Here is a 19,101-nt window from a genome sequence, read left to right as displayed (position 1 = left end):
TCACATCAGATATATTCAGTTGGAAGATATTTAGAATTATTTTTTGAGATCTTGTCTTGATATACTACAGAACATATCAGACATTTTCTTTTCAAGCAGAACTTGCCTTTGCGTCAACTAGGCAGGTCAATGCCAATATGCAATAGACATGTGATGAGGTGAGTATCTTTAAAATTGCACACCCTCTCCCTATTTACATCATAAAACATACCATTTTATGTTTTATGATTGGAAATGCTATGGAATACCCTATCTCTACTATTCTAGCAACTAACCATAACCATCTGGATTCATGACATAAGAAATAAATTAATTGGTTGAGTGTTAGTAGCATATAATTCAAAATTCATAGTTAGTGGGTATAATTCTTGCATAATGGATATTTCCACTATCAATTCCTGCAGAATGTGAATAATTTTGCACATAAAGTTCTGTTAATTGTACCTTTTTTTTATTTACTTAAGGTAATGATATTAAGCGGTGGAAATTTGAATGTTATGTGTTTATTTCCATATAAGCGATGCTCTTCACAGGAATGAAAAGAAAAAACTAGTAAACAAAAATTATGTAGATGGGTAATTTTTTAATTGTTGTGGTATTCACTTAATATTTATTTAATCAACTATGTTTTAATATAGTAAAGTAATATTTTTGATTAATATTATTTTTATTATGAAGTAAGTATTTTGTGTTTTCATTTGGTGTTCATTATTTTTGTCTATATATACCTTTCTAATTTATGATAAATGCATTTTTCTTATATGTATCTAAAGTAATAACAAAGTGTATGATATAATTGAGTTAAGTTTTTCTTAGATTGATTTTTATATACATAAAGAAAATATAAGATATTAAAGATATATACATAAATTTAAAAGATAAGATCAAACCTTGAGTAAAATATATATATATATACATTAAAATGAAATACCATATGCTTTTCAATTGTTTGGTGTTTCATTTTAATCGCCTCCAGATGATTTTCTCATAAACTATGCATAATACAAAAAAATGACATAAACAAAAGTTACTCAGATCGGAGGAGACACATCATGGTGACCTTAGATTTGACCTTGACTGTTATTTCAAGGTTAACCCTATCATTTCAAATGGAATGACCTATTTTTGATCCCCACCAATAAAAAGAGAGAAAATTTTACATTGGAATATTTGGTCACGCATATGATCTTGGAACTTTTCTTTGAAGGTTACAACTAACCATCAGGAATAATGTTATACGGGTGATATATTCCTGAAATATTTATATTTCAAGCTACTTATCTTGCAAACTATGGGAAAAAGCATAAAAATGATGTTACTGAAGTTATGTGGGTAGGAGAGGGATATCTGACAGTGATCTTCAGATTCCCTTTGGAGGTCATCCCAAGGTCATTGAGGTTTTTCAAATGGCATTACCGTTTTTGATAGCACCAGTAGAAAGAGTGAAAAATGTCACTTCAACATACTTGAATTTAGTCATGACGTTTTATGGTTATATTTCATTTTTCCAGCTTCTTGAAGTTCATGGTTTAGGAATTAATCACATGTGGTATCTGATTAAACAATTTGCTAATTCAAGATAGTACCAGATAGCAACCCTCTTCACACAACATAGAAATCAGCGACTGTAGATATCTGTGAAAATAATCTAGCTGCTGTTTAACACTATCTCTGATGGTGAGGTGTATGACCTTCAAAAAAGATCCAAAGTCATATATATGACCACATATTCGTGTGTAAAAGTTTCTACTCTTTTCATTGGTGGGATCAAAAATAGGTAATTTCATTTGAAATGATAGGGTTAACCTTGAAATAACAGTCAAGGTCAAATCTAAGGCCCCCTGCGATTTCTTCTTATTCACAAGAATGATGAAAACCTAAAGGAAAGCATTTTCGGGATGTAGAAAAGGTTAAGAAAAAATCGCTGGAGGCACTTAATAACATTTATTTAAAAGAATATAAAGAATTTTTTGAACAGTGGAAAAATCATTGGGACAATTCCGTATCATCTATGAACAGTATTTTGAAGGGGATTGATGTTTTCAAGATGTTATCTTAAATTTAAAAAAAATTAAAATAATTCTTATTTTTTTGGTTACCTCCTTGTGTGTGCATATACTATTTTTAATTGAATTTCTTTAGGATATAAAATTATTACTCGATGTTGATTTTGAGTTCTTTCTTTGCATGTGAGTATGAGTATGTACACACGAGAGAGAGAGAAGGTGGAGGTTTTATTACTGGTAAGGAGTTTTACAAAAATTAAATCAAATTGGGTTAAATTAAAAAGAATTAAATGTGGGAAGTGTTATTGAAGGGTTATGAAGTAAGGTAAAACGCCATTAGCCAAAGCTCTGTTCAGTGAAGCGGTTTATACAGATCTCTATAGTAATGTTTAAGGATGGATAGGTTTGCTGCTCTAATCAAGGTCTCTTAATTGCTTTCTTAATCTTTTCAAACAAATTCAAAAGCACCCCATTTGTAATAGCAAACCTATCATTCCTGGTACGATCTATATAATTTATTACTATGTAATAATATGAATAATGTATTATTTTTATTTATGGTGTATTTTACTGTATGCTGTTGGAATTTTTTGGTCAATAATACATTTACATGGTATATTATGGTATAGTAGCATACCATACTAGCATGGTATAGTATCAGTATGCATGGAGGTTTCCTGCATACTGATATTTTTCACTATTATACAACATTGATTCTTCACATATTTCCCACTTGTCATATTTTATTTTCCAAAATTTAAAAAAGATAAGTTATCTATATAGATTTTGATAAAAATTGTTAAAAACATATTGAAATATCTTGTTGAATTTTTTGGACAAAAATAGATTTCAGAATTGTGACTAATAATTCTTTTAATGCCCTCCTGTTTTTATAATATTTTCTTATGTACAATATATTTGTTATAGTGTACATACAGTTTTAAAATATGTTTTACTGAATATGTTGGTCAAAACATTGTTAAACGTTTAATGATTTTTGTTACTGTTGAACAAATTTTTAAATTAATAAAAAAGTACAAAGATTTTACATAAGCAGACTGTATTGTACTGCAATTATTTTTAATCATGTTTAATTAGTTAAAGATTTTCAAATATAAAAGGCTTTGGTAATTTATATATAAAAAATATAATGATGGTTGATTTTTGAGAAGTGTGCTTATATATGTATTTTATTGTTTATGATTATTATGAGAAATGCCAGTTCAAGAATTTATAGTTATCTATAATTGTTTACTAAGCAGAGAAGCAAAGGTTTATTATTTAAAGCGGTGCAAGTAATAAATTATTACATTAGCTTTATTTAATTGACAGATCCTTTCAACAACAACTTTTAACATTTACACATAAAGGTAATACAGCCTAATCTTATTCTTTAACATTATAGACTAGCTGCATGCAGCTAGTGTGTATTTAGAACTGTTCATGGCACTTCCATATGAAAGTGGCTGCTGCAGGAGTTTCACATATGGCTTCCTGTACTAAGGCGACTAAGTAAATCTTTGTTAGAATTATTGATTGATTTTTTGTATTTTGCTTGGATGGATAATTTATTAAGTTGTTTGTTGACTGGTATAATGTTTGTGTGAAGTTGATTTTTGAGTAAATGATGATTAATTAAATTTAGCTTTTGCTGTTAATGGTTGTAGCGATTGCGTTATCATCTACATTTGTGATCATGGTGAAGGTGATAGTGCATGAGTTATGTCAGATGATAGCAAAAGTGGTTGTGTGAGTACTTGTGTATGTGAACTTGCAGTGCCGGAACTTGCAGATCTCGTGGACACATGCGCTGCGCCAGATCGTTATCAACTGCTACAAGTACCATGGGCGAGAGGACCTGTTACCAGCCTTCAGTGAGACTGAGGAGAACTCAAGTAGTGGAGGCGCCGTGGCAGCATCACAGCAACAGAGCAGTGGCACGGTGGGAGTACTTAAGTTTCATCACAACCCCAAGGCGCTCACTCCGCCCACGCCAACACATACGCCCATCCCTACATCCACACAGGTCTGACAAACACACACATTTTTGCAGATCTTGTAGAGTCTTCACCTTCCTGCCAGCAAGACGTGTGTCATTATCTTTGTCATAATTATTATGGCAATGGCATGCTCTTGTTTTTAATTGTTTTCGTTATTATTTTTTATATCGTGTTGTCAGTGTTGGTATTTTGTTTTTTGCATGGTCAGTGAAAATTGAAGTCATTATTTTCAGTTTATTTTGTCGTGTTTTACAATCTGCATGTTCAATACAATTTTATATTTATTTTTTGTTAATTCAGTCATTTAAAAATTGTATATCTTCTGTAATGGATTTTTCTTTACTGTGTATTCATTTTTGTCATGATAAGTGGTTTATTATTTTCCAGTTATCTAGTTGATATTATTATTGTTTTGGAATAGGAGGCATTATTTTTTATGTATATTAGTTTGCTATTCATTTTTTTTTTTGTTACATTCAATATTTTTTGTCATTAGTGATTCTTCTTTTAGTTATTGATGGTATAACTACTTCATTATTTTTTTAAATGGTTTTACGAGAGGTTATCTCTAAAGTAGAGACTCTTTCATTGTAAAAAAATTTATTCAGAAAACTTTATAAATAATTTTTATTTCTCTTAAACTACATACCTTATACCATTTCTCTATATAATCATCACATGAATTATAGACATTTATTGTAGCGATACACCAGCTTCAAAATACCTTTGTATTCTTCTGCTGCCAGTCCATTTAGCCACTGATTAACAACATTTTTAAGTTCATCGTCACCTGCGAATTGCTTACCACTCAAAAATTCTTCAATTTCCCAAAGAAATGGTAATCAGAAGGAGCTAAGTCTGGAGTAGATGGTGGGTGATCATAAATTTCCCATCGAAATGCTCTCAGTAAATCATGTGTCGGACCCATAACATGTGGATGTGCATTATCATGTAGCAAGATGACGCCGTCGGTCAGCTGCCCATGCTGGTGATTTTGAATGGTGCCCTGTAACTTATGTAGAGTTTTGCAATAGGCTTCTGCATTTACAGTTCCCATGTAGCATGAAATCAATCAGCAGTATGCCAAACCGATCCCAAAAGACTGTGACCATCTATGTGCAGCACCCAATGTGCACAACTTTTCTGAAGCCTAAATGATCATGAATAATGCAACCAATAACAGGCTTGAAACATCAGGCAAAAGAAGGGCCAGTTTGGAAATCATTGAGCGACGATCTTTTTTGATTTCATCATCGACCCTTTTTTTACAAAGTCCTCTGTGATTATCAAGGGCTTCCCCAAACATTCTTCATCATGCACATTAATTCTGTTATTTCGAAACCTTTCACACCATTTTCAGACGTTTTTTTCATTCATTACATATCACCATACACAGCAATCAACTGCCTATGAATTTCAGCTGGCTTAATGTTCTGATGGTTTAAAAAACGTATGACAGCATCTATTTCACATTCGGCAGCAACATCAATTTTCCTATTCATTTTATAATATAATTCGCACGTAATCAAATACTCAACAACTTACAAACAACAGAGCAGTGTGTACATTACTCATATGGCCATGAACGACATAGGTTCGCCAACCTTAAGGAGAGAAATTACCCAGCGGTCTTTACTTCAGAGATATCTCTTGTAATTTGATAATTTAATTTTATTATTTGCATAACTGTTTTATATGTTAAATGTTTTTTTTAAATATTATATTGATTTATTATTATTGCTATATTTATCCATTTTTTAAGTTTTAATTTATTTTTTCTAAACTAATGCATTGTGTAAATGATTACTATTATCATTTTCATTATTTAATTTTTTTCCCATTTTAAAGCACGATATTGTAGATTTTACGTGTATTTTTATTTATTATGATGTTATAGCAATTTATATTAATTTATTCAAAATTAAAATTGGAGTTTTTTATGTTTACAGAAACGATTTTGTTCTGATATGTTGGATGAAAACATTGTTGGAATGACTTTTTGTGTTAGGCTTATCTATTTTATTCTGATAAAAAAGAAAACAGTATGGATTTATGTCACATATGTCTGTCATATTATAAGTTTGTATGTGTGAGGATTTTGTTGCTGTAACAGTTAAAGTTACATGGTACCTTTTCATTACTACCATTGTTATAACCATTTTATTTATCAACTTTTGTGTGTCATCATGTATATGTCCTTGGTATTTTTTAAATCATGATCAAGTTACATTATATTGAAGTCATTTATTTATTGATAGTAATTTCGTTACATTTCTGTTAGCTGTTTGTTAGGCCTAGACGTTTATTTATTGTAATCGTTTTTTACAAAAATTACATGTCTTTTTAATTAATACTTATTTCTATTTACTGTTATCCTTATTTCATGTTTTTTGTTACAGTTAATGTCTTTTTCATTTACTTCTATGGGCTTGTGTTTTTATTTCATTGTCAAATTTTTGTTGTTTTGAAAAGTCACACTGGTTAATCGGCTAAGAAAAGTGTTTTTTTTTCTAGATTGTATGTCAACAATACTATTTGTTTCAGTCTGTTGCAGTAATTGTGTTGTGAAACCAGCTTGTTATTGTGTTTTTATTTTGCATTTGCTATCAGATTTTGACAGGAAAAGCCTAGATTTAAAATAAGATTTATTGTTTACAATAATTTTGTATTTTTATCACCTTTTTCTAATTCATTGGCTGCAAGATATTTATTTTCCTAAACTGTTAGTTGTTGCTTACATATTATCCACATCATTTAGAAAAAAAAGCTTTGAGTTTTCAATACTCAGATACATTGTGAAATAAACTATTTATTTGGTTATACAAATTAACTTAAGTATGTGTTTTAGTCTTTTTATTCCAATCTTCTTTCATTGTAGCTAGTTGCTGTTATTCAAGTTATTTTCTTATGACTTGTTGTTGAGCCATATGAAAAACGTTTTTGAATGAACCCGAGAGATAAATTAATAGGTGTATTAGAGTTAAAGTAATGCATATTTTCAATATTTATTTGACCCGCTTTGTTACCTCATTAAAATCCTAATGAATAGCACTAGTATCATTAGTTGAATATAACTGTGTTCATACAGGGACACGTAGTAATACATGTTCAAAGATTTAATGCTTTACTCATAGTCTTTCTTAAAGACTTTCTATAAGGCATAAATAAAGCATTTAAGGCAAAATATGAAAGTGTCAAAAGAGTTGCTTACTCTGAGATCATACACTTAATTGTTTTGGTGAATAGAATGAAAAGGAGGTACTTGTAGGACTGAATGTCACCTTTACTTTAGTGGGCTTGGTGTGAAAATCTGGAGAAGTATTTTCGGCTCAGCAGTAAAGGCTACAGGAAACCACTTGAATTCTTTCATTATGTTGTAAGCATGGCATGGGAATTGATATTCTTGAAAATAGCTGTACTTTTTTTTGGAAAGGTTTATATCTCATGTTAGGTCACATCAACTGGTTATAACATCCAGTATATGTAATTTAAATGCTTTGTCAAAAAAATAAGTTAAAATATCATATTACATTTGGTTGATACTCATAATATTTTGTTTTTAGTTTTTGCATTTCCGTGTATTTTGTTTAAAGATGCTAAAATTATTTTGGTGATACAATTTTTAATTATTTAGGATGAGTAGCGAAAATTTCCAATTTTTTTTTAGTTAACCTACATTTTTTTAGTTTTATGTTAGAATTTAAATTATGATTCAGTACATCATAAATTCATTACATATTACCATAGTCATTTTATAGCAGTTAATTTTTTCTTTTGGTTTTTTCCTGGTCGTTGTATGTGTATATGACATGTAAATGTCATTTTATTTTATCCTGTTATATCATTGTGTTGTTGCTGGCTAGATAATATTATCTAATTGTTAATTAAAATTAATTTTTACTGTTTGTACTGGTATCCAACTTGATCTTTGCAAAAAAATGTTTATTTAATTGCGATTTCTGTTATCTATGTGTGTGTCTCGTCATACCGACATCCATTGATCACAATTTATAATCACTTAATATTTATATATTTCAAAACATTTGCACACACAATCCTATTTTCCTATCCATATAGTACTTTTTAAAGATATGTATGTATTTTTATTAAAAAGAAATTTGATTTATAATAATATTTTAATTAAAGTTAGATTTTAAGGTTGGCGAATTGAATGTGACTATGTGATGTTTTAATTTTTAATAATAGATGATGACTATTAAATAATTTTATAATAGTATTTTCATGTTAAGTATCTATATTTAATATTTGTGACTTAATGAGTCCTCACATTGTTAATTCTACATTGACTGCACTCCTGTGAAAGTCAGACAAATTATATTTATCAATCTTTTTGAAAAAAATATTTATAAATAATAAAAACAGTTTGACATTAAGCTATTCATTTCTAAGTGTGATAAATTTCACATTAAATCTTCTGGTTCTCTAATAGGTAGATTAAATCTATTTTATAATGTGTTAGTTATTGTTAATTCATTACATCAGAATTTATTTTATTACTTTATGTAGCCTTAATGTTGTAAAATAAAAAAAATTGTGATGTTGAAAAAGTGTGGGTGAAATACGTAAATACGAAAATATTCAGAAAGTAAAGCATTTAATTTGTTCATTTAAATTACAATATTAATATTACATTAATAATTAATTACTGTAAGTACTAATTTAGTTCAGAATCAGTAGGCCAGTAAAACGAAAAGAAGGTATCATGTTGAAAAGGATCATTTCAATACACTTTTTAATATGGGATTTTATTTTTAATTAATCACTGTCACTGTCAATGTCTGTAGACATCACAGTGACACAGTAGACTATCACAAAGGTGATCATCTTCACTACCATCAAGTTCATTAGATATTTTGCATTTTTTTAAACTTTTCCTTACTAATTCCGTGGAAATACCTTTCCAAGCATCTTTTATTCAAATACAAATCTGATTAAAATCTGGGTGTTAGATTCTTCCTGTAGGCGTGAGAAAGAAATTTTCTTCAGCCATTCATTTACTGTACCATTGTTTTAATGCAGATTTGAATGGTTTATTAATGCAGACATCTAGTGGTTGCAATAGAGATGTCAATCCACCTGGAATTATTACTAGGTCTGTCATACCCTTTTTTAAAATGTCTTTCACTTTATCAGTTGTATGCTCCCGATAACTAGCCATTACTAGCATACTGGTATTTTTTTTTATTAAGTAAATCTCCTGATCGCTTTTGTCATACACATCTGATCCAATCCAAAATTAAGGTTTCGTCTATCCAATCTGATTCCTGTGCTCCGATAATAACTCCATTTACCTGTACAGTAGGAAGAGTTTTTCTTTTAAAAACAGTGTACAAAGGTAATTTTGATCCATCAGAAGTAATGCAAACCATAACACTACACCTTTGTTTTTCATTACCACCAGTGCGAATCGTAACACTTTTTTCACCTTTTTTGTTAGTTTTGTCAAATGGCATTTCAAAATATACAGGGGTTTGATCAGCGTTTCCTATTGGAGAAGGCAAATAGCCTTTATCTTTTCTAAGATTTATTATGCATTTGTGAAAATGTAATATTTTTTTTTCATAAGCGTCTGGAAGTCATTGAGAAATGGTTGTCTTTTGTCTTATTGACAAATCATTTCGTGCAAAAAATTGTGTTATCCATCCACGGCTAATATTGAATAAAATCAACTTTATTCAATGATTTAGTGATTTCATGAGCATATGATTGACACATTTCTGTCGTGACAGCATAACCGCATTTCCTTTTTTCCATAACAAAGTCAAACAATTTTTTTTCTATGTCTGTGTGTTTTGGTTTTAAGCCACGAAAAGCCCTTTTATTACCAGTGCCTTTCAACAGAAGTTGTTTCTTCTTATGCCAATGTCGAATGCAGCTTTCTTCTACATCAAATTTTCTTCCTGCCGCCTGATTTCCAATTTTTTCAGCCTCTTCTACAACGCGCAGTTTTTTATTTACTGTAAAAGATCATAGACGCTGTCCTTTTGTAGATAAACAAGATAAACTAAACAGATAAAATGCACATAACCGTCCACATATTCAAACAGTACAATGACTATGGCGAATAGACAAGACGACGATGGGTAACTGATACTGTAACTGTAGTGTCATTTGAACCGGATACAGCCTATACAGAATGAATCAGTTTTATAAAAATACTGTAACTTCGTTCCTATCGATAATATGAACAGGATGTTAATAATTAAGGATGTATTCTGTATAAGCGACATCCGGTGTTGATAAACGAAAGCCTAATATAACTATATTTATGTGATTGAATTTAGGTACTTCCAAGAAAATGTTTACTTTACATAGATTATCTTGGCTAAAGGCTATGTTTCAAGTAAGCCCCGCACCCTTATTTTTTCTCCAATTCCGAGAAAAAAAGTGTGGGTGATACTCGAATAAATACGGTATTTCCTTACATTATTAAAAGAATGTGAAATTGTGTCTGAAATTGATACTTGACTAAGAAGTCAACATTCCTTTTCCAGTCCACGTATTTGAAAATTTGAACATCCAGTGGTTTTTACAATCACTGTAAAAGGATGGAACACCACCACCTTGTAAAAGAAAAATAATATTTATCTGTTGTTTGTCGGTCATTAATAAAAATAGTTATAACTTAAATTTTGAAATAAAGGAAGCTCATATCATTTTCCTTGTTTGATATCTGAAACAGATGTCCCTATTGATTTCTCTTTTAGAATACTTTTTAGATTAAAAATCATCAAACTGTCTTATTTGATGGTACAGTGCCATCATATTCATGGCAAAAGTTTTGCTCAGTGTTAAATGATGTGACTAGTTTAGTAACCAATTATCTTTCAAAATCATGTGATAGTACCAACTGTTGATTGATAAATTTCAAATTTATGATACAAATTTCAGAATTTGCTGAACTTGGTTTAACAATTAGCAGATTTGTTCGTACTTCACATGTTAAAATTGAATTTGTAAACCATTTTTAATTTAAAAGAAAGTTTTTTTATAAAGCCTCTAAATTGTATTGTATTTTTTCTTTCACCAGCATCCTTTAAATAACTGTTTCAAAAATATGAAAATTTGATAAAGTCTATTGATTATTTATTAAATTTTTAATTTCTTTATGATGATTACTATATATTAGTATTCATGTATTTTGAAAATTATGCTGAAGATTATTGATTACCCACTTAAAATAAATTGTTATTCTAATTTAAATTTTAATGAGTAAATAATAATTTAACTGTTAGATTTTTATCAAGAATTTATTTACTGCATTTTGTTTGTACTTTATTGATTACTAATGAATATTTTTATTTATTTATTTTTAATATAGGTCACTGCTCAATATGCTCCAGCTGTGTTACAGACCATTAGCAACCCAGATGGCACAGTTTCTATTATTCAAGTCGATCCAAACAATCCTATAATCACATTGCCTGATGGTACAACGGCGCATGTTCAGGGTGTAGCTACGGTAATTCAACTATTCTAATTTTTATACTTTCTTCTTAATTTGGTTGTCTCATGGGTTTGATGCTATTCATCATTCCTTTCCTCTATGTAAATCTTTTTAACCTCAACACAATTACTATATCCTACATCCTCAGTTTTCTGGTTTGCATTTTCCAACTTTTACATATCCTTCTATGACCAAATTAAACCCGAATGTTCTAATCATTGTCCTATCAATTTTTTCATCTCTATAAGATTCTCAATATATTTTTCTCTTTGTTTGTCTTAAAAGATATCACTCCATTTCATCTTTGTGTTTATTCGTCATATAATCTGTCTGATAATATACTAAATCTTTATTCTCCTTATCCACACTTAAGTTATAGTCTTAAACCATATAATCTTCATTTTTTATAGTTTTTAAAAATTAATAGATGTTTGCAATTACTAGTATAAATTTTGGGAAAAAATTATAGTATGTTTTTTATTTCTTTTACTTAGTCTGTATTCTCCTAGTGTTTTATTTTCTCATTGTTCTACTATGGGATTACTTCATTCTATTAATGTTGGTTCTCAAATCTTTTATGTGTTTGATTTAATCATCTATTTCTTCTTGTATCATTTCTATACATTCATCCTCTGTGAAGGTTTTTTTTTATAAATATGTTTAATATTATTGTAGAGTTAGGTTTAAAATCTGTTCTGTGTCCGTTAATTCTCTCATGGCGTTGTTAGTGACATACTTCTAGTCCTGTGTTCTTACTCACTACTTCTCGTATATTTTCACTTTATCTCATTTCATTCCTACTTTTTATTAGTTATGAATATATTATTGGTAATAAAAGTTTATTTTTTATTTGCTTTTATTTATTATATTTTGGTAATGTGGTTTCTGTAATCAGATTGATATATCACATAGTAAGAGAATAGCTTTAGGGATTGTATATAACCAAATATTAATTTCTACCCAGTTACATACTGATATCGATTTCAGATAGTACTTCACATGAGTTTAAAAAATGATCCACTATATCAGCATATGATTGTTAGCCAATCTGACCAGGATGTAATATTGTTCTATCTATGCTGAATAATTTGGAGCCATACTTCTTCAGTTTTGTGTGTAACAGGAATATATTTATTCAGATTTGTTTAATTCCTATTTATTTTATATCATATAAGTATCATATTTTATATAACATGGTAAAAGTACAAATATTTTGAGATGAGACTATTTATCTTCTGAGGAGCAATGCTCATAACTAATTTATATCATTCACTGAATTTACTGAAAACATATGGCCGTAGAGGCATTAGAAGCAATTATTATGAATGCATTTCTTATTTCATGTAGAAGAGTCGTTTTTATATGAAGGGTCAGGTGACAATCATAAATAAAAGAAGTTTCTTGTTACTAGCAGGAAGATATTTGAGCAGATCTTGTAGGCATTTGAGAAATTACTAGTTAGAATGAAGGCTGCATGAAGGAGATACAGTGCAAAATATCTGAGAAAGAAGGCTTTTCAAAAGATTTAAGGGTTATTAACAATTAGGATCGTCCTGATAGAACTTAGAAAGGTTTATAAGATGTTTCGAATGTTTGGTTAATATATTTCAGAATTTAGGAAACATAAAGAGAACTACTTAAAATTTGATAGTGGATGGTTAGTATAAGAATTGAAGAATGTTAATTTTGGGTAAGGAATAGGATGTTAATTTTGGATCACATACTCAAAATATGCCCTATGATTTCTTATTGTTCAATATTTCTTATGTAGGAAATAGGATTTTTCTCATTGTTGTAATAAGGAAGGGACAAGAAAGAGGAAGAAGATTAAAAATGCTAACAGAACAAAGAAGTGAGGAATGAAGATTGAAGCTCAGGACAAGATTTTAGAATAATATCCAGTTGATACTTATGATTTCAAAATTATAAAAGAACTAACAAATTCTATGTAAAATATCCATTTGTTATTAATTAATTCTAGTATTAAACACATCCAACAATAATTAATCTTATCTATTGACTCATAAAATGTATTATTATTGCTTTAGGTTGTAACAGATTTAAAATCAGTTGTGCAGATGGAGTCACTAAAAAAAAGTGGTATTTAAAAAACACTGCAGTGGTAGGCTGCAATAAATGATGCATATCCTCTAATATATAATCTGCAATGTTAATGAGTTTGTGAAAAATAACTGTCGTTCATTGAACACATGCTTCTTAATTAATTTCTGACCCGATGGTTGAATTATTTCTAGATACATACTGGTCAAGGAGATGGCGGGAATGGTACTGTTCATGCAGTTCAAACGTTAACAGAAGTTTCCGGCAATCAGGGGGATGGTGTTGCTGTAGATTTAAATAATGTTACCGAAGCAACTCTTAATCAGGATGGACAGTTAATATTAACTAGTGAAGATGGACATGGTAATATTATTTGTTCATTTGTTTTCTTAATGTAAAGTATTCTATTTCTTTAATGTCTTTGTCTTGGTAGGTTTAGTTCATGTAATTTTTTTCCATTAAGAAAACAGTTTCGTAGTATTTTGTCTTATAAACTGTCTTTTTTTTTTTAATAAGTAATAAAGTCTTTTGTTATAACTTTATTTTATATTCGTTGTACAGTCTTGTAGTGTGCTATTTATTGTGTAATTTATAATTTCTCCAGTTGATTTTTTTTTTTAACGCTCTAAGAAAGGAGAAGATTCTCAATCTGTTTCATGTTTCAGGTTTTATCTTTACTGAATGGGCCAAATTCAGTGATTATTTATTAATGTTTTTTCTTAATAATATTTATGGAAACTTTTAAATAAAAACTTAGTTGACTTCATAGACATTTTGAAGATTTTTTTTTATCATCATTGTTTATTATTGGATTTTTAAGATGTACTGCCCACCAACTTGCATGGTGGAATGATAGTATCTCTCATTGGAAGATTCTGGGTTTGAATTCACCAGCCTTGATGTTATATCACATGTTGTTGATGCCTGTGTTGCATTCATTCAAGTAGATTGGGATCAGGAAAGATCATAAAAATCTTGCCAAATGTGGCAGGATTTTCCAGTAGAAATCTGGGAGAATAACTTTTAAAAACTAAATAAAAATAGATGTTCTGATATCACTCTAAAATTCAAAGTATTTTTGTTCAGAAATTTAGGAAAATCAGCAGTAAAATAGAGCACAATAAACTGTGTACTCCTACATACCTGTGAGTTTTACTTTACACTCAATAGCAGTTCTTAAGCCTATTTTTCTCCTTTTTTGTTATTTTTATCAAGATTCAAGTTTCTTATCTTAAGAAATTTGTTTTTTATTTTGGAATTTTTTTTAATCGGGTTTCACATTTTAAGTTGAAATAGAACTAAAAAAAAATTTAAAATAAAAAATCATTTTTACTTCTTAAACTGTTGACTTTTTTAGTTTAAAATAGAATATCAGAGAAATTACAAGAAGAAATTTTTAAAATATACACTTTTTGAACTCTTGAATCCCCCCCCCCCCCAAAAAAATATACTTCATTTAAAATTACTATCAGATCAGAAATCAGTGTATTTTCTTAAATATTAAGTAAGATGCTACAGTTAACATAAATATAGCTGATGTGTATGTGACAAAAGGCATTGGCATAGCTATTCTAAAGAATAAAAAACATCCCATGCTAGGGTTACTATGGAAAGAGAAGTGAAAAGTGGGTTCATACTGTCTTCTTTGAGACTAAAGGTGTTATTGTTTACCACAGTGCTGAGCCCACAAGTAGTAACATTCAGTCTTATGAAATTTCACTTTGTTCATCAAAGACATCTTCTGTGTACTAAACACCATAACTCTCAGAGAAACGAACTCTGACCTGTGTTTGTTGTATTTCTGGTACTTAAATGAACTTCAGATATAAGAAGCCTAGAACTGAAGTATAAATATTGATCTATACCATTGTTATAATTGATCTATTTAGATTTAATATATATATCCCTTTTATGTAGATGATGCATTTTTTATATATTTCCTCTGTTCAATAGGAAAAACACCCTATAGTATGAATACTTTTATCTTGCATTTCAATTATCTCGCTCAGTTAATCTTAAATTATCACAAACTGCTTTGGAAATTAACCACTGATAAATACAACAGCATGCACTCTCTCTTTTTTACGGTTTGTTTCTTTTACTATGGAACCACCGTAAGGTATTACTATAGAGGATGATATGTATGAATGTAAATGAAATGCAGAATTGTACAGTCTCAGGTCGACCATTCCGGAGATGTGTAGATAATTGAAACCCAACCACCAAAGAACACCATTATCCACATCTAGTATTCAAATCCATATAAAAGTAACAGCATGCACTCAGCTTTCTTAACTTGATCTTTGGGAATTACTTCACTGAAGTGACTTCGGCCATTAGCATTTTTCATACTTCATATTATTAATTTCTTGTATATATGCATGCACACACACACACACAAATGTTTATATATATATGTATATTGTTTTGTGTGTATATATATGTATATTGTTTTGTGTGTGTGTATATATATATATATATATATATATATATATATATATATATATATATATATATACACAAAACAAAACAACACAAGTTTTTCTTTTTAACTAATATGGTTTTAATTTTGCCAGTTTAAACTTCTGATAAAAAGTTTCTTTTTCTGAAGAGTCAGATGCAGTTTATCTTCATTAAAAAAAAAAAAAAAATTCTCATATATTTCTCAATCATCATGAAAATCTTTAATTATGAGAATTTAAAAAAAAGTAACTAAGTGCCTTATATATAAATGCATCTACAAAAGAAATGTTCTTTAATAACACTGCTAGACAAAAAAAATCTTTTTAGTGTTTCTCCAAGTTCAATACCATTTCTTGAATATATTTTTTGCTTACATTACAGATCTGTAAATACAATTTTTCTGTCACCCTTATCTTTAAATAAATTATGCTTAAAAAAAAATGAAGGGAAAATATAGGTTAAAATCTGTAAAATTTATAATTTTGCATTGCCATACCTGTGTTAGAATGATTTCACTGAAGCTTTTCTTTTATAAATAGCCTCAGGCACATCCCGAATTAATGTCCAACAGTAATTGGCTAGCATGTTAGTATTCCATTTCCCTTTACAGCAGCTTTTCATCACCAAAATGTCTTGGTGGAAACATTCACCGTGTTGGTCACTTACATCTCCATGGTTTTCCGGAAAAAAATCCAGATTTGAGTGGAGGAAATGTATTTTCAAAGATATATACATCCTATAGCCCTGTATGCAGTAAGAAGTTGATTTACAGTATCGTGGTAATTGTTGGATTTTTGTTTGCTGAGAAAATTTTTGCAAACGTCTTTAAATGAAGCTCAAGCTGCACTTTCTACATTATTTAACATTGAGTTAAATACATCATCTTTGACCAACTCTCTTATTTGAGGACCAACAAGTATGCCTTCTTCAATTTTCCTTCACTTACATTTGGAATTTCTGTCTGATTTATAAAAATCCGGCATTGTATAACTATCCTTCTTCATTTTTTTAAAAAAATTTTCATTAGTTCTAGCTTGATAAGGAGAGGGGGTAAAATTTTTTTTTTTTCATCTTAGGGCTAATGAATAATATTTTCCCATTTGGAGTTAAGTTGTCTCATTTCTTCCAGTCTTTGATGACATAATATTTATCCCTAGCTCGGCTGTTCCATTTGCAAAGAAAACACATGTACTTATTATAGCCTAACTGCATGCCTAACAAAATAGCTATAACTTTCAAATCACCACATATGTTCCAGGTATGTTTTTTATAATTTATTTTTTCAAGAAGTATGTTTAGATTTTTTTTGAAATTCCGGACTCACTTGTTAAGCAAAAGTAACAATCAATTACATGATCCTTTGGTTTATGCCAAACCATAGGTACACCAAATGGCAAAGCCTTCCGTGTACCTTTCAGCCATCCTCTTATATACAGAATAATTAGTGCATACTATATGAGAAGCCCAGATCTTATCCTGATCACCAATTTTACACTAAAAGTACAAATGATATGCTTTTTAAATTGAAGATGTAATGTTTTTTCTATTTGATTTTACGGTAAACTCACCACATATATAACAAAAGGCATCCAGATCATTTACACAATTTTGAAGCATTATGACACTGCACTGTTAACAATTTTAAGACAGCAATTTAAAGACAGCACTAAACAAAATTAATTCATTTCTAAATCCAGTGCTTAATACAAACAACACAGCAGTGTTTTCAGCTACATGTTTTGACCTGCACAGACATGATTAATCTTGTCCAAGACTCGCTCTTCAGTATTAAATATGATTTAATTCTTTGTCTAGTGTTGTTTATTTATTGCTTACAAATTGTGTTAACAAATTTAAATAATAAAAAATGAGCTAACAAAATGCTATGTAGGTAGGAGCTTAAAATGCTACTGTACGTTGAAAAATGAGAAAAAATCTCAAAAAAAAAGTATCTCATGGTAGGAAGCAAAAATTATGTTTATCAGTGTAATTAATATTGCACTTTTTATAGCTGAAAAACGTGTTGTAAATTAACTAATCTTTATGAAGCAAAGGAGGAATCACATTCTTTTCCTACTAATGCTAAAACATGTTCTGTCATCTCAAAAAATAAAATTTCTAGATCTTATCTTAACTTCTGTCTAAAAAATATTAACCTTTTTTTTTATCAATTGTAGAAGAATATCTTCCAGAGACTACATTTCTTTTTCGTTCCATAAATATCAAAATATGATGATACCAGTGTTACTGTAAAACTTTTAAAGTTAAAATACTCTCTTTTTTTGTTTTGGAGTTCTTTGTAGACCTAGCTTATTTTTATTTATTTATTTTTTTAAAAATTGTTAATGTCTGTTACATGAAATTATTTGCACAGAAACCTATGTAATTGTTAACGAGTGTTTATATATAGAGGTTGTACCATAAAGTTCTCCCGGTACTTTCATAATTTATTCATGAAAATAGTGGAAAGGTTTATATAAACCTGTCTTAAAATGCTTTGTTTGTAAGTTATGGCTAGTGAAAAAATTTGCTTGATTTTCAGATACGCTGGTGAAATGAGGTCATACTGAAATTTTTAGGATGTAAATTAAGGAACAGAATTAGTGATTTCTTATAGTTTTTGACCAGAAAAATTGAATAAAATAGGTCTCAAAGTATATCTACAGTAGTTTTTGAGAATTCTGGGAATGAAAACCAATAAATTGGGTTAAAAACCCTGTTTATTTATGTTTGACATACAATAATTTTGTTAAATGGGCAGTAAATACATAAAACTTTTAAATAAAATACGTAGAGAGTGTAATTCTGAACAAAATGGTTTAAGATTAGTTGAATAAAAAAAAAAGTTATAAAAATTTGAATTTTATTTAGAAACAGTACATTAGTACATTTGTCAGAAACGTTTGCTTTTACTATAAGTATACCCTTTCAGTACTAATGTATGGATATCAAGATTTCATAATTTTGTTTAGAAATACCAATGTCCAAATATCACGACTTGTGTAGTACTGTTGAGAAATACCAATGTCCTGTTATCAGGACAGTATTAATAGTATTAATTTAAAGAATTATAGATTCAGAAATAATTAAATTTACACAATTT

The 19,101-nt window shown here is 29.2% G+C and overlaps 1 protein-coding gene across 9 annotated transcripts in view; it reads left to right on the top strand.

The window, feature by feature from the left end:
• Window positions 1-19,101, top strand: part of ewg (DNA-binding protein Ewg) — a 91,225-nt gene that overhangs the window by 45,126 nt on the left and 26,998 nt on the right. For 5 of the 9 annotated variants that reach the window (XM_075360604.1, XM_075360607.1, XM_075360609.1 and 2 more), the window contains exons 8-10: window positions 3,784-3,948; window positions 11,349-11,489; window positions 13,730-13,898. In XM_075360604.1, coding sequence (XP_075216719.1) covers window positions 3,784-3,948; window positions 11,349-11,489; window positions 13,730-13,898 — 475 coding nt within the window. The remainder of the gene's footprint in view (window positions 1-3,783; window positions 3,949-11,348; window positions 11,490-13,729; window positions 13,899-19,101) is intronic. The other 4 variants (XM_075360611.1, XM_075360608.1, XM_075360610.1 and 1 more) reach the window with 1 other exon arrangement.

This window comes from Lycorma delicatula, chromosome 3 (assembly GCF_047948215.1).
Source record: "Lycorma delicatula isolate Av1 chromosome 3, ASM4794821v1, whole genome shotgun sequence".
In the NCBI taxonomy this organism is placed as follows: Eukaryota; Metazoa; Arthropoda; class Insecta; order Hemiptera; family Fulgoridae; genus Lycorma; species Lycorma delicatula.
Note: the sequence above shows the minus strand (reverse complement) of the source record. Positions and strands in the feature narration are given on the sequence as shown.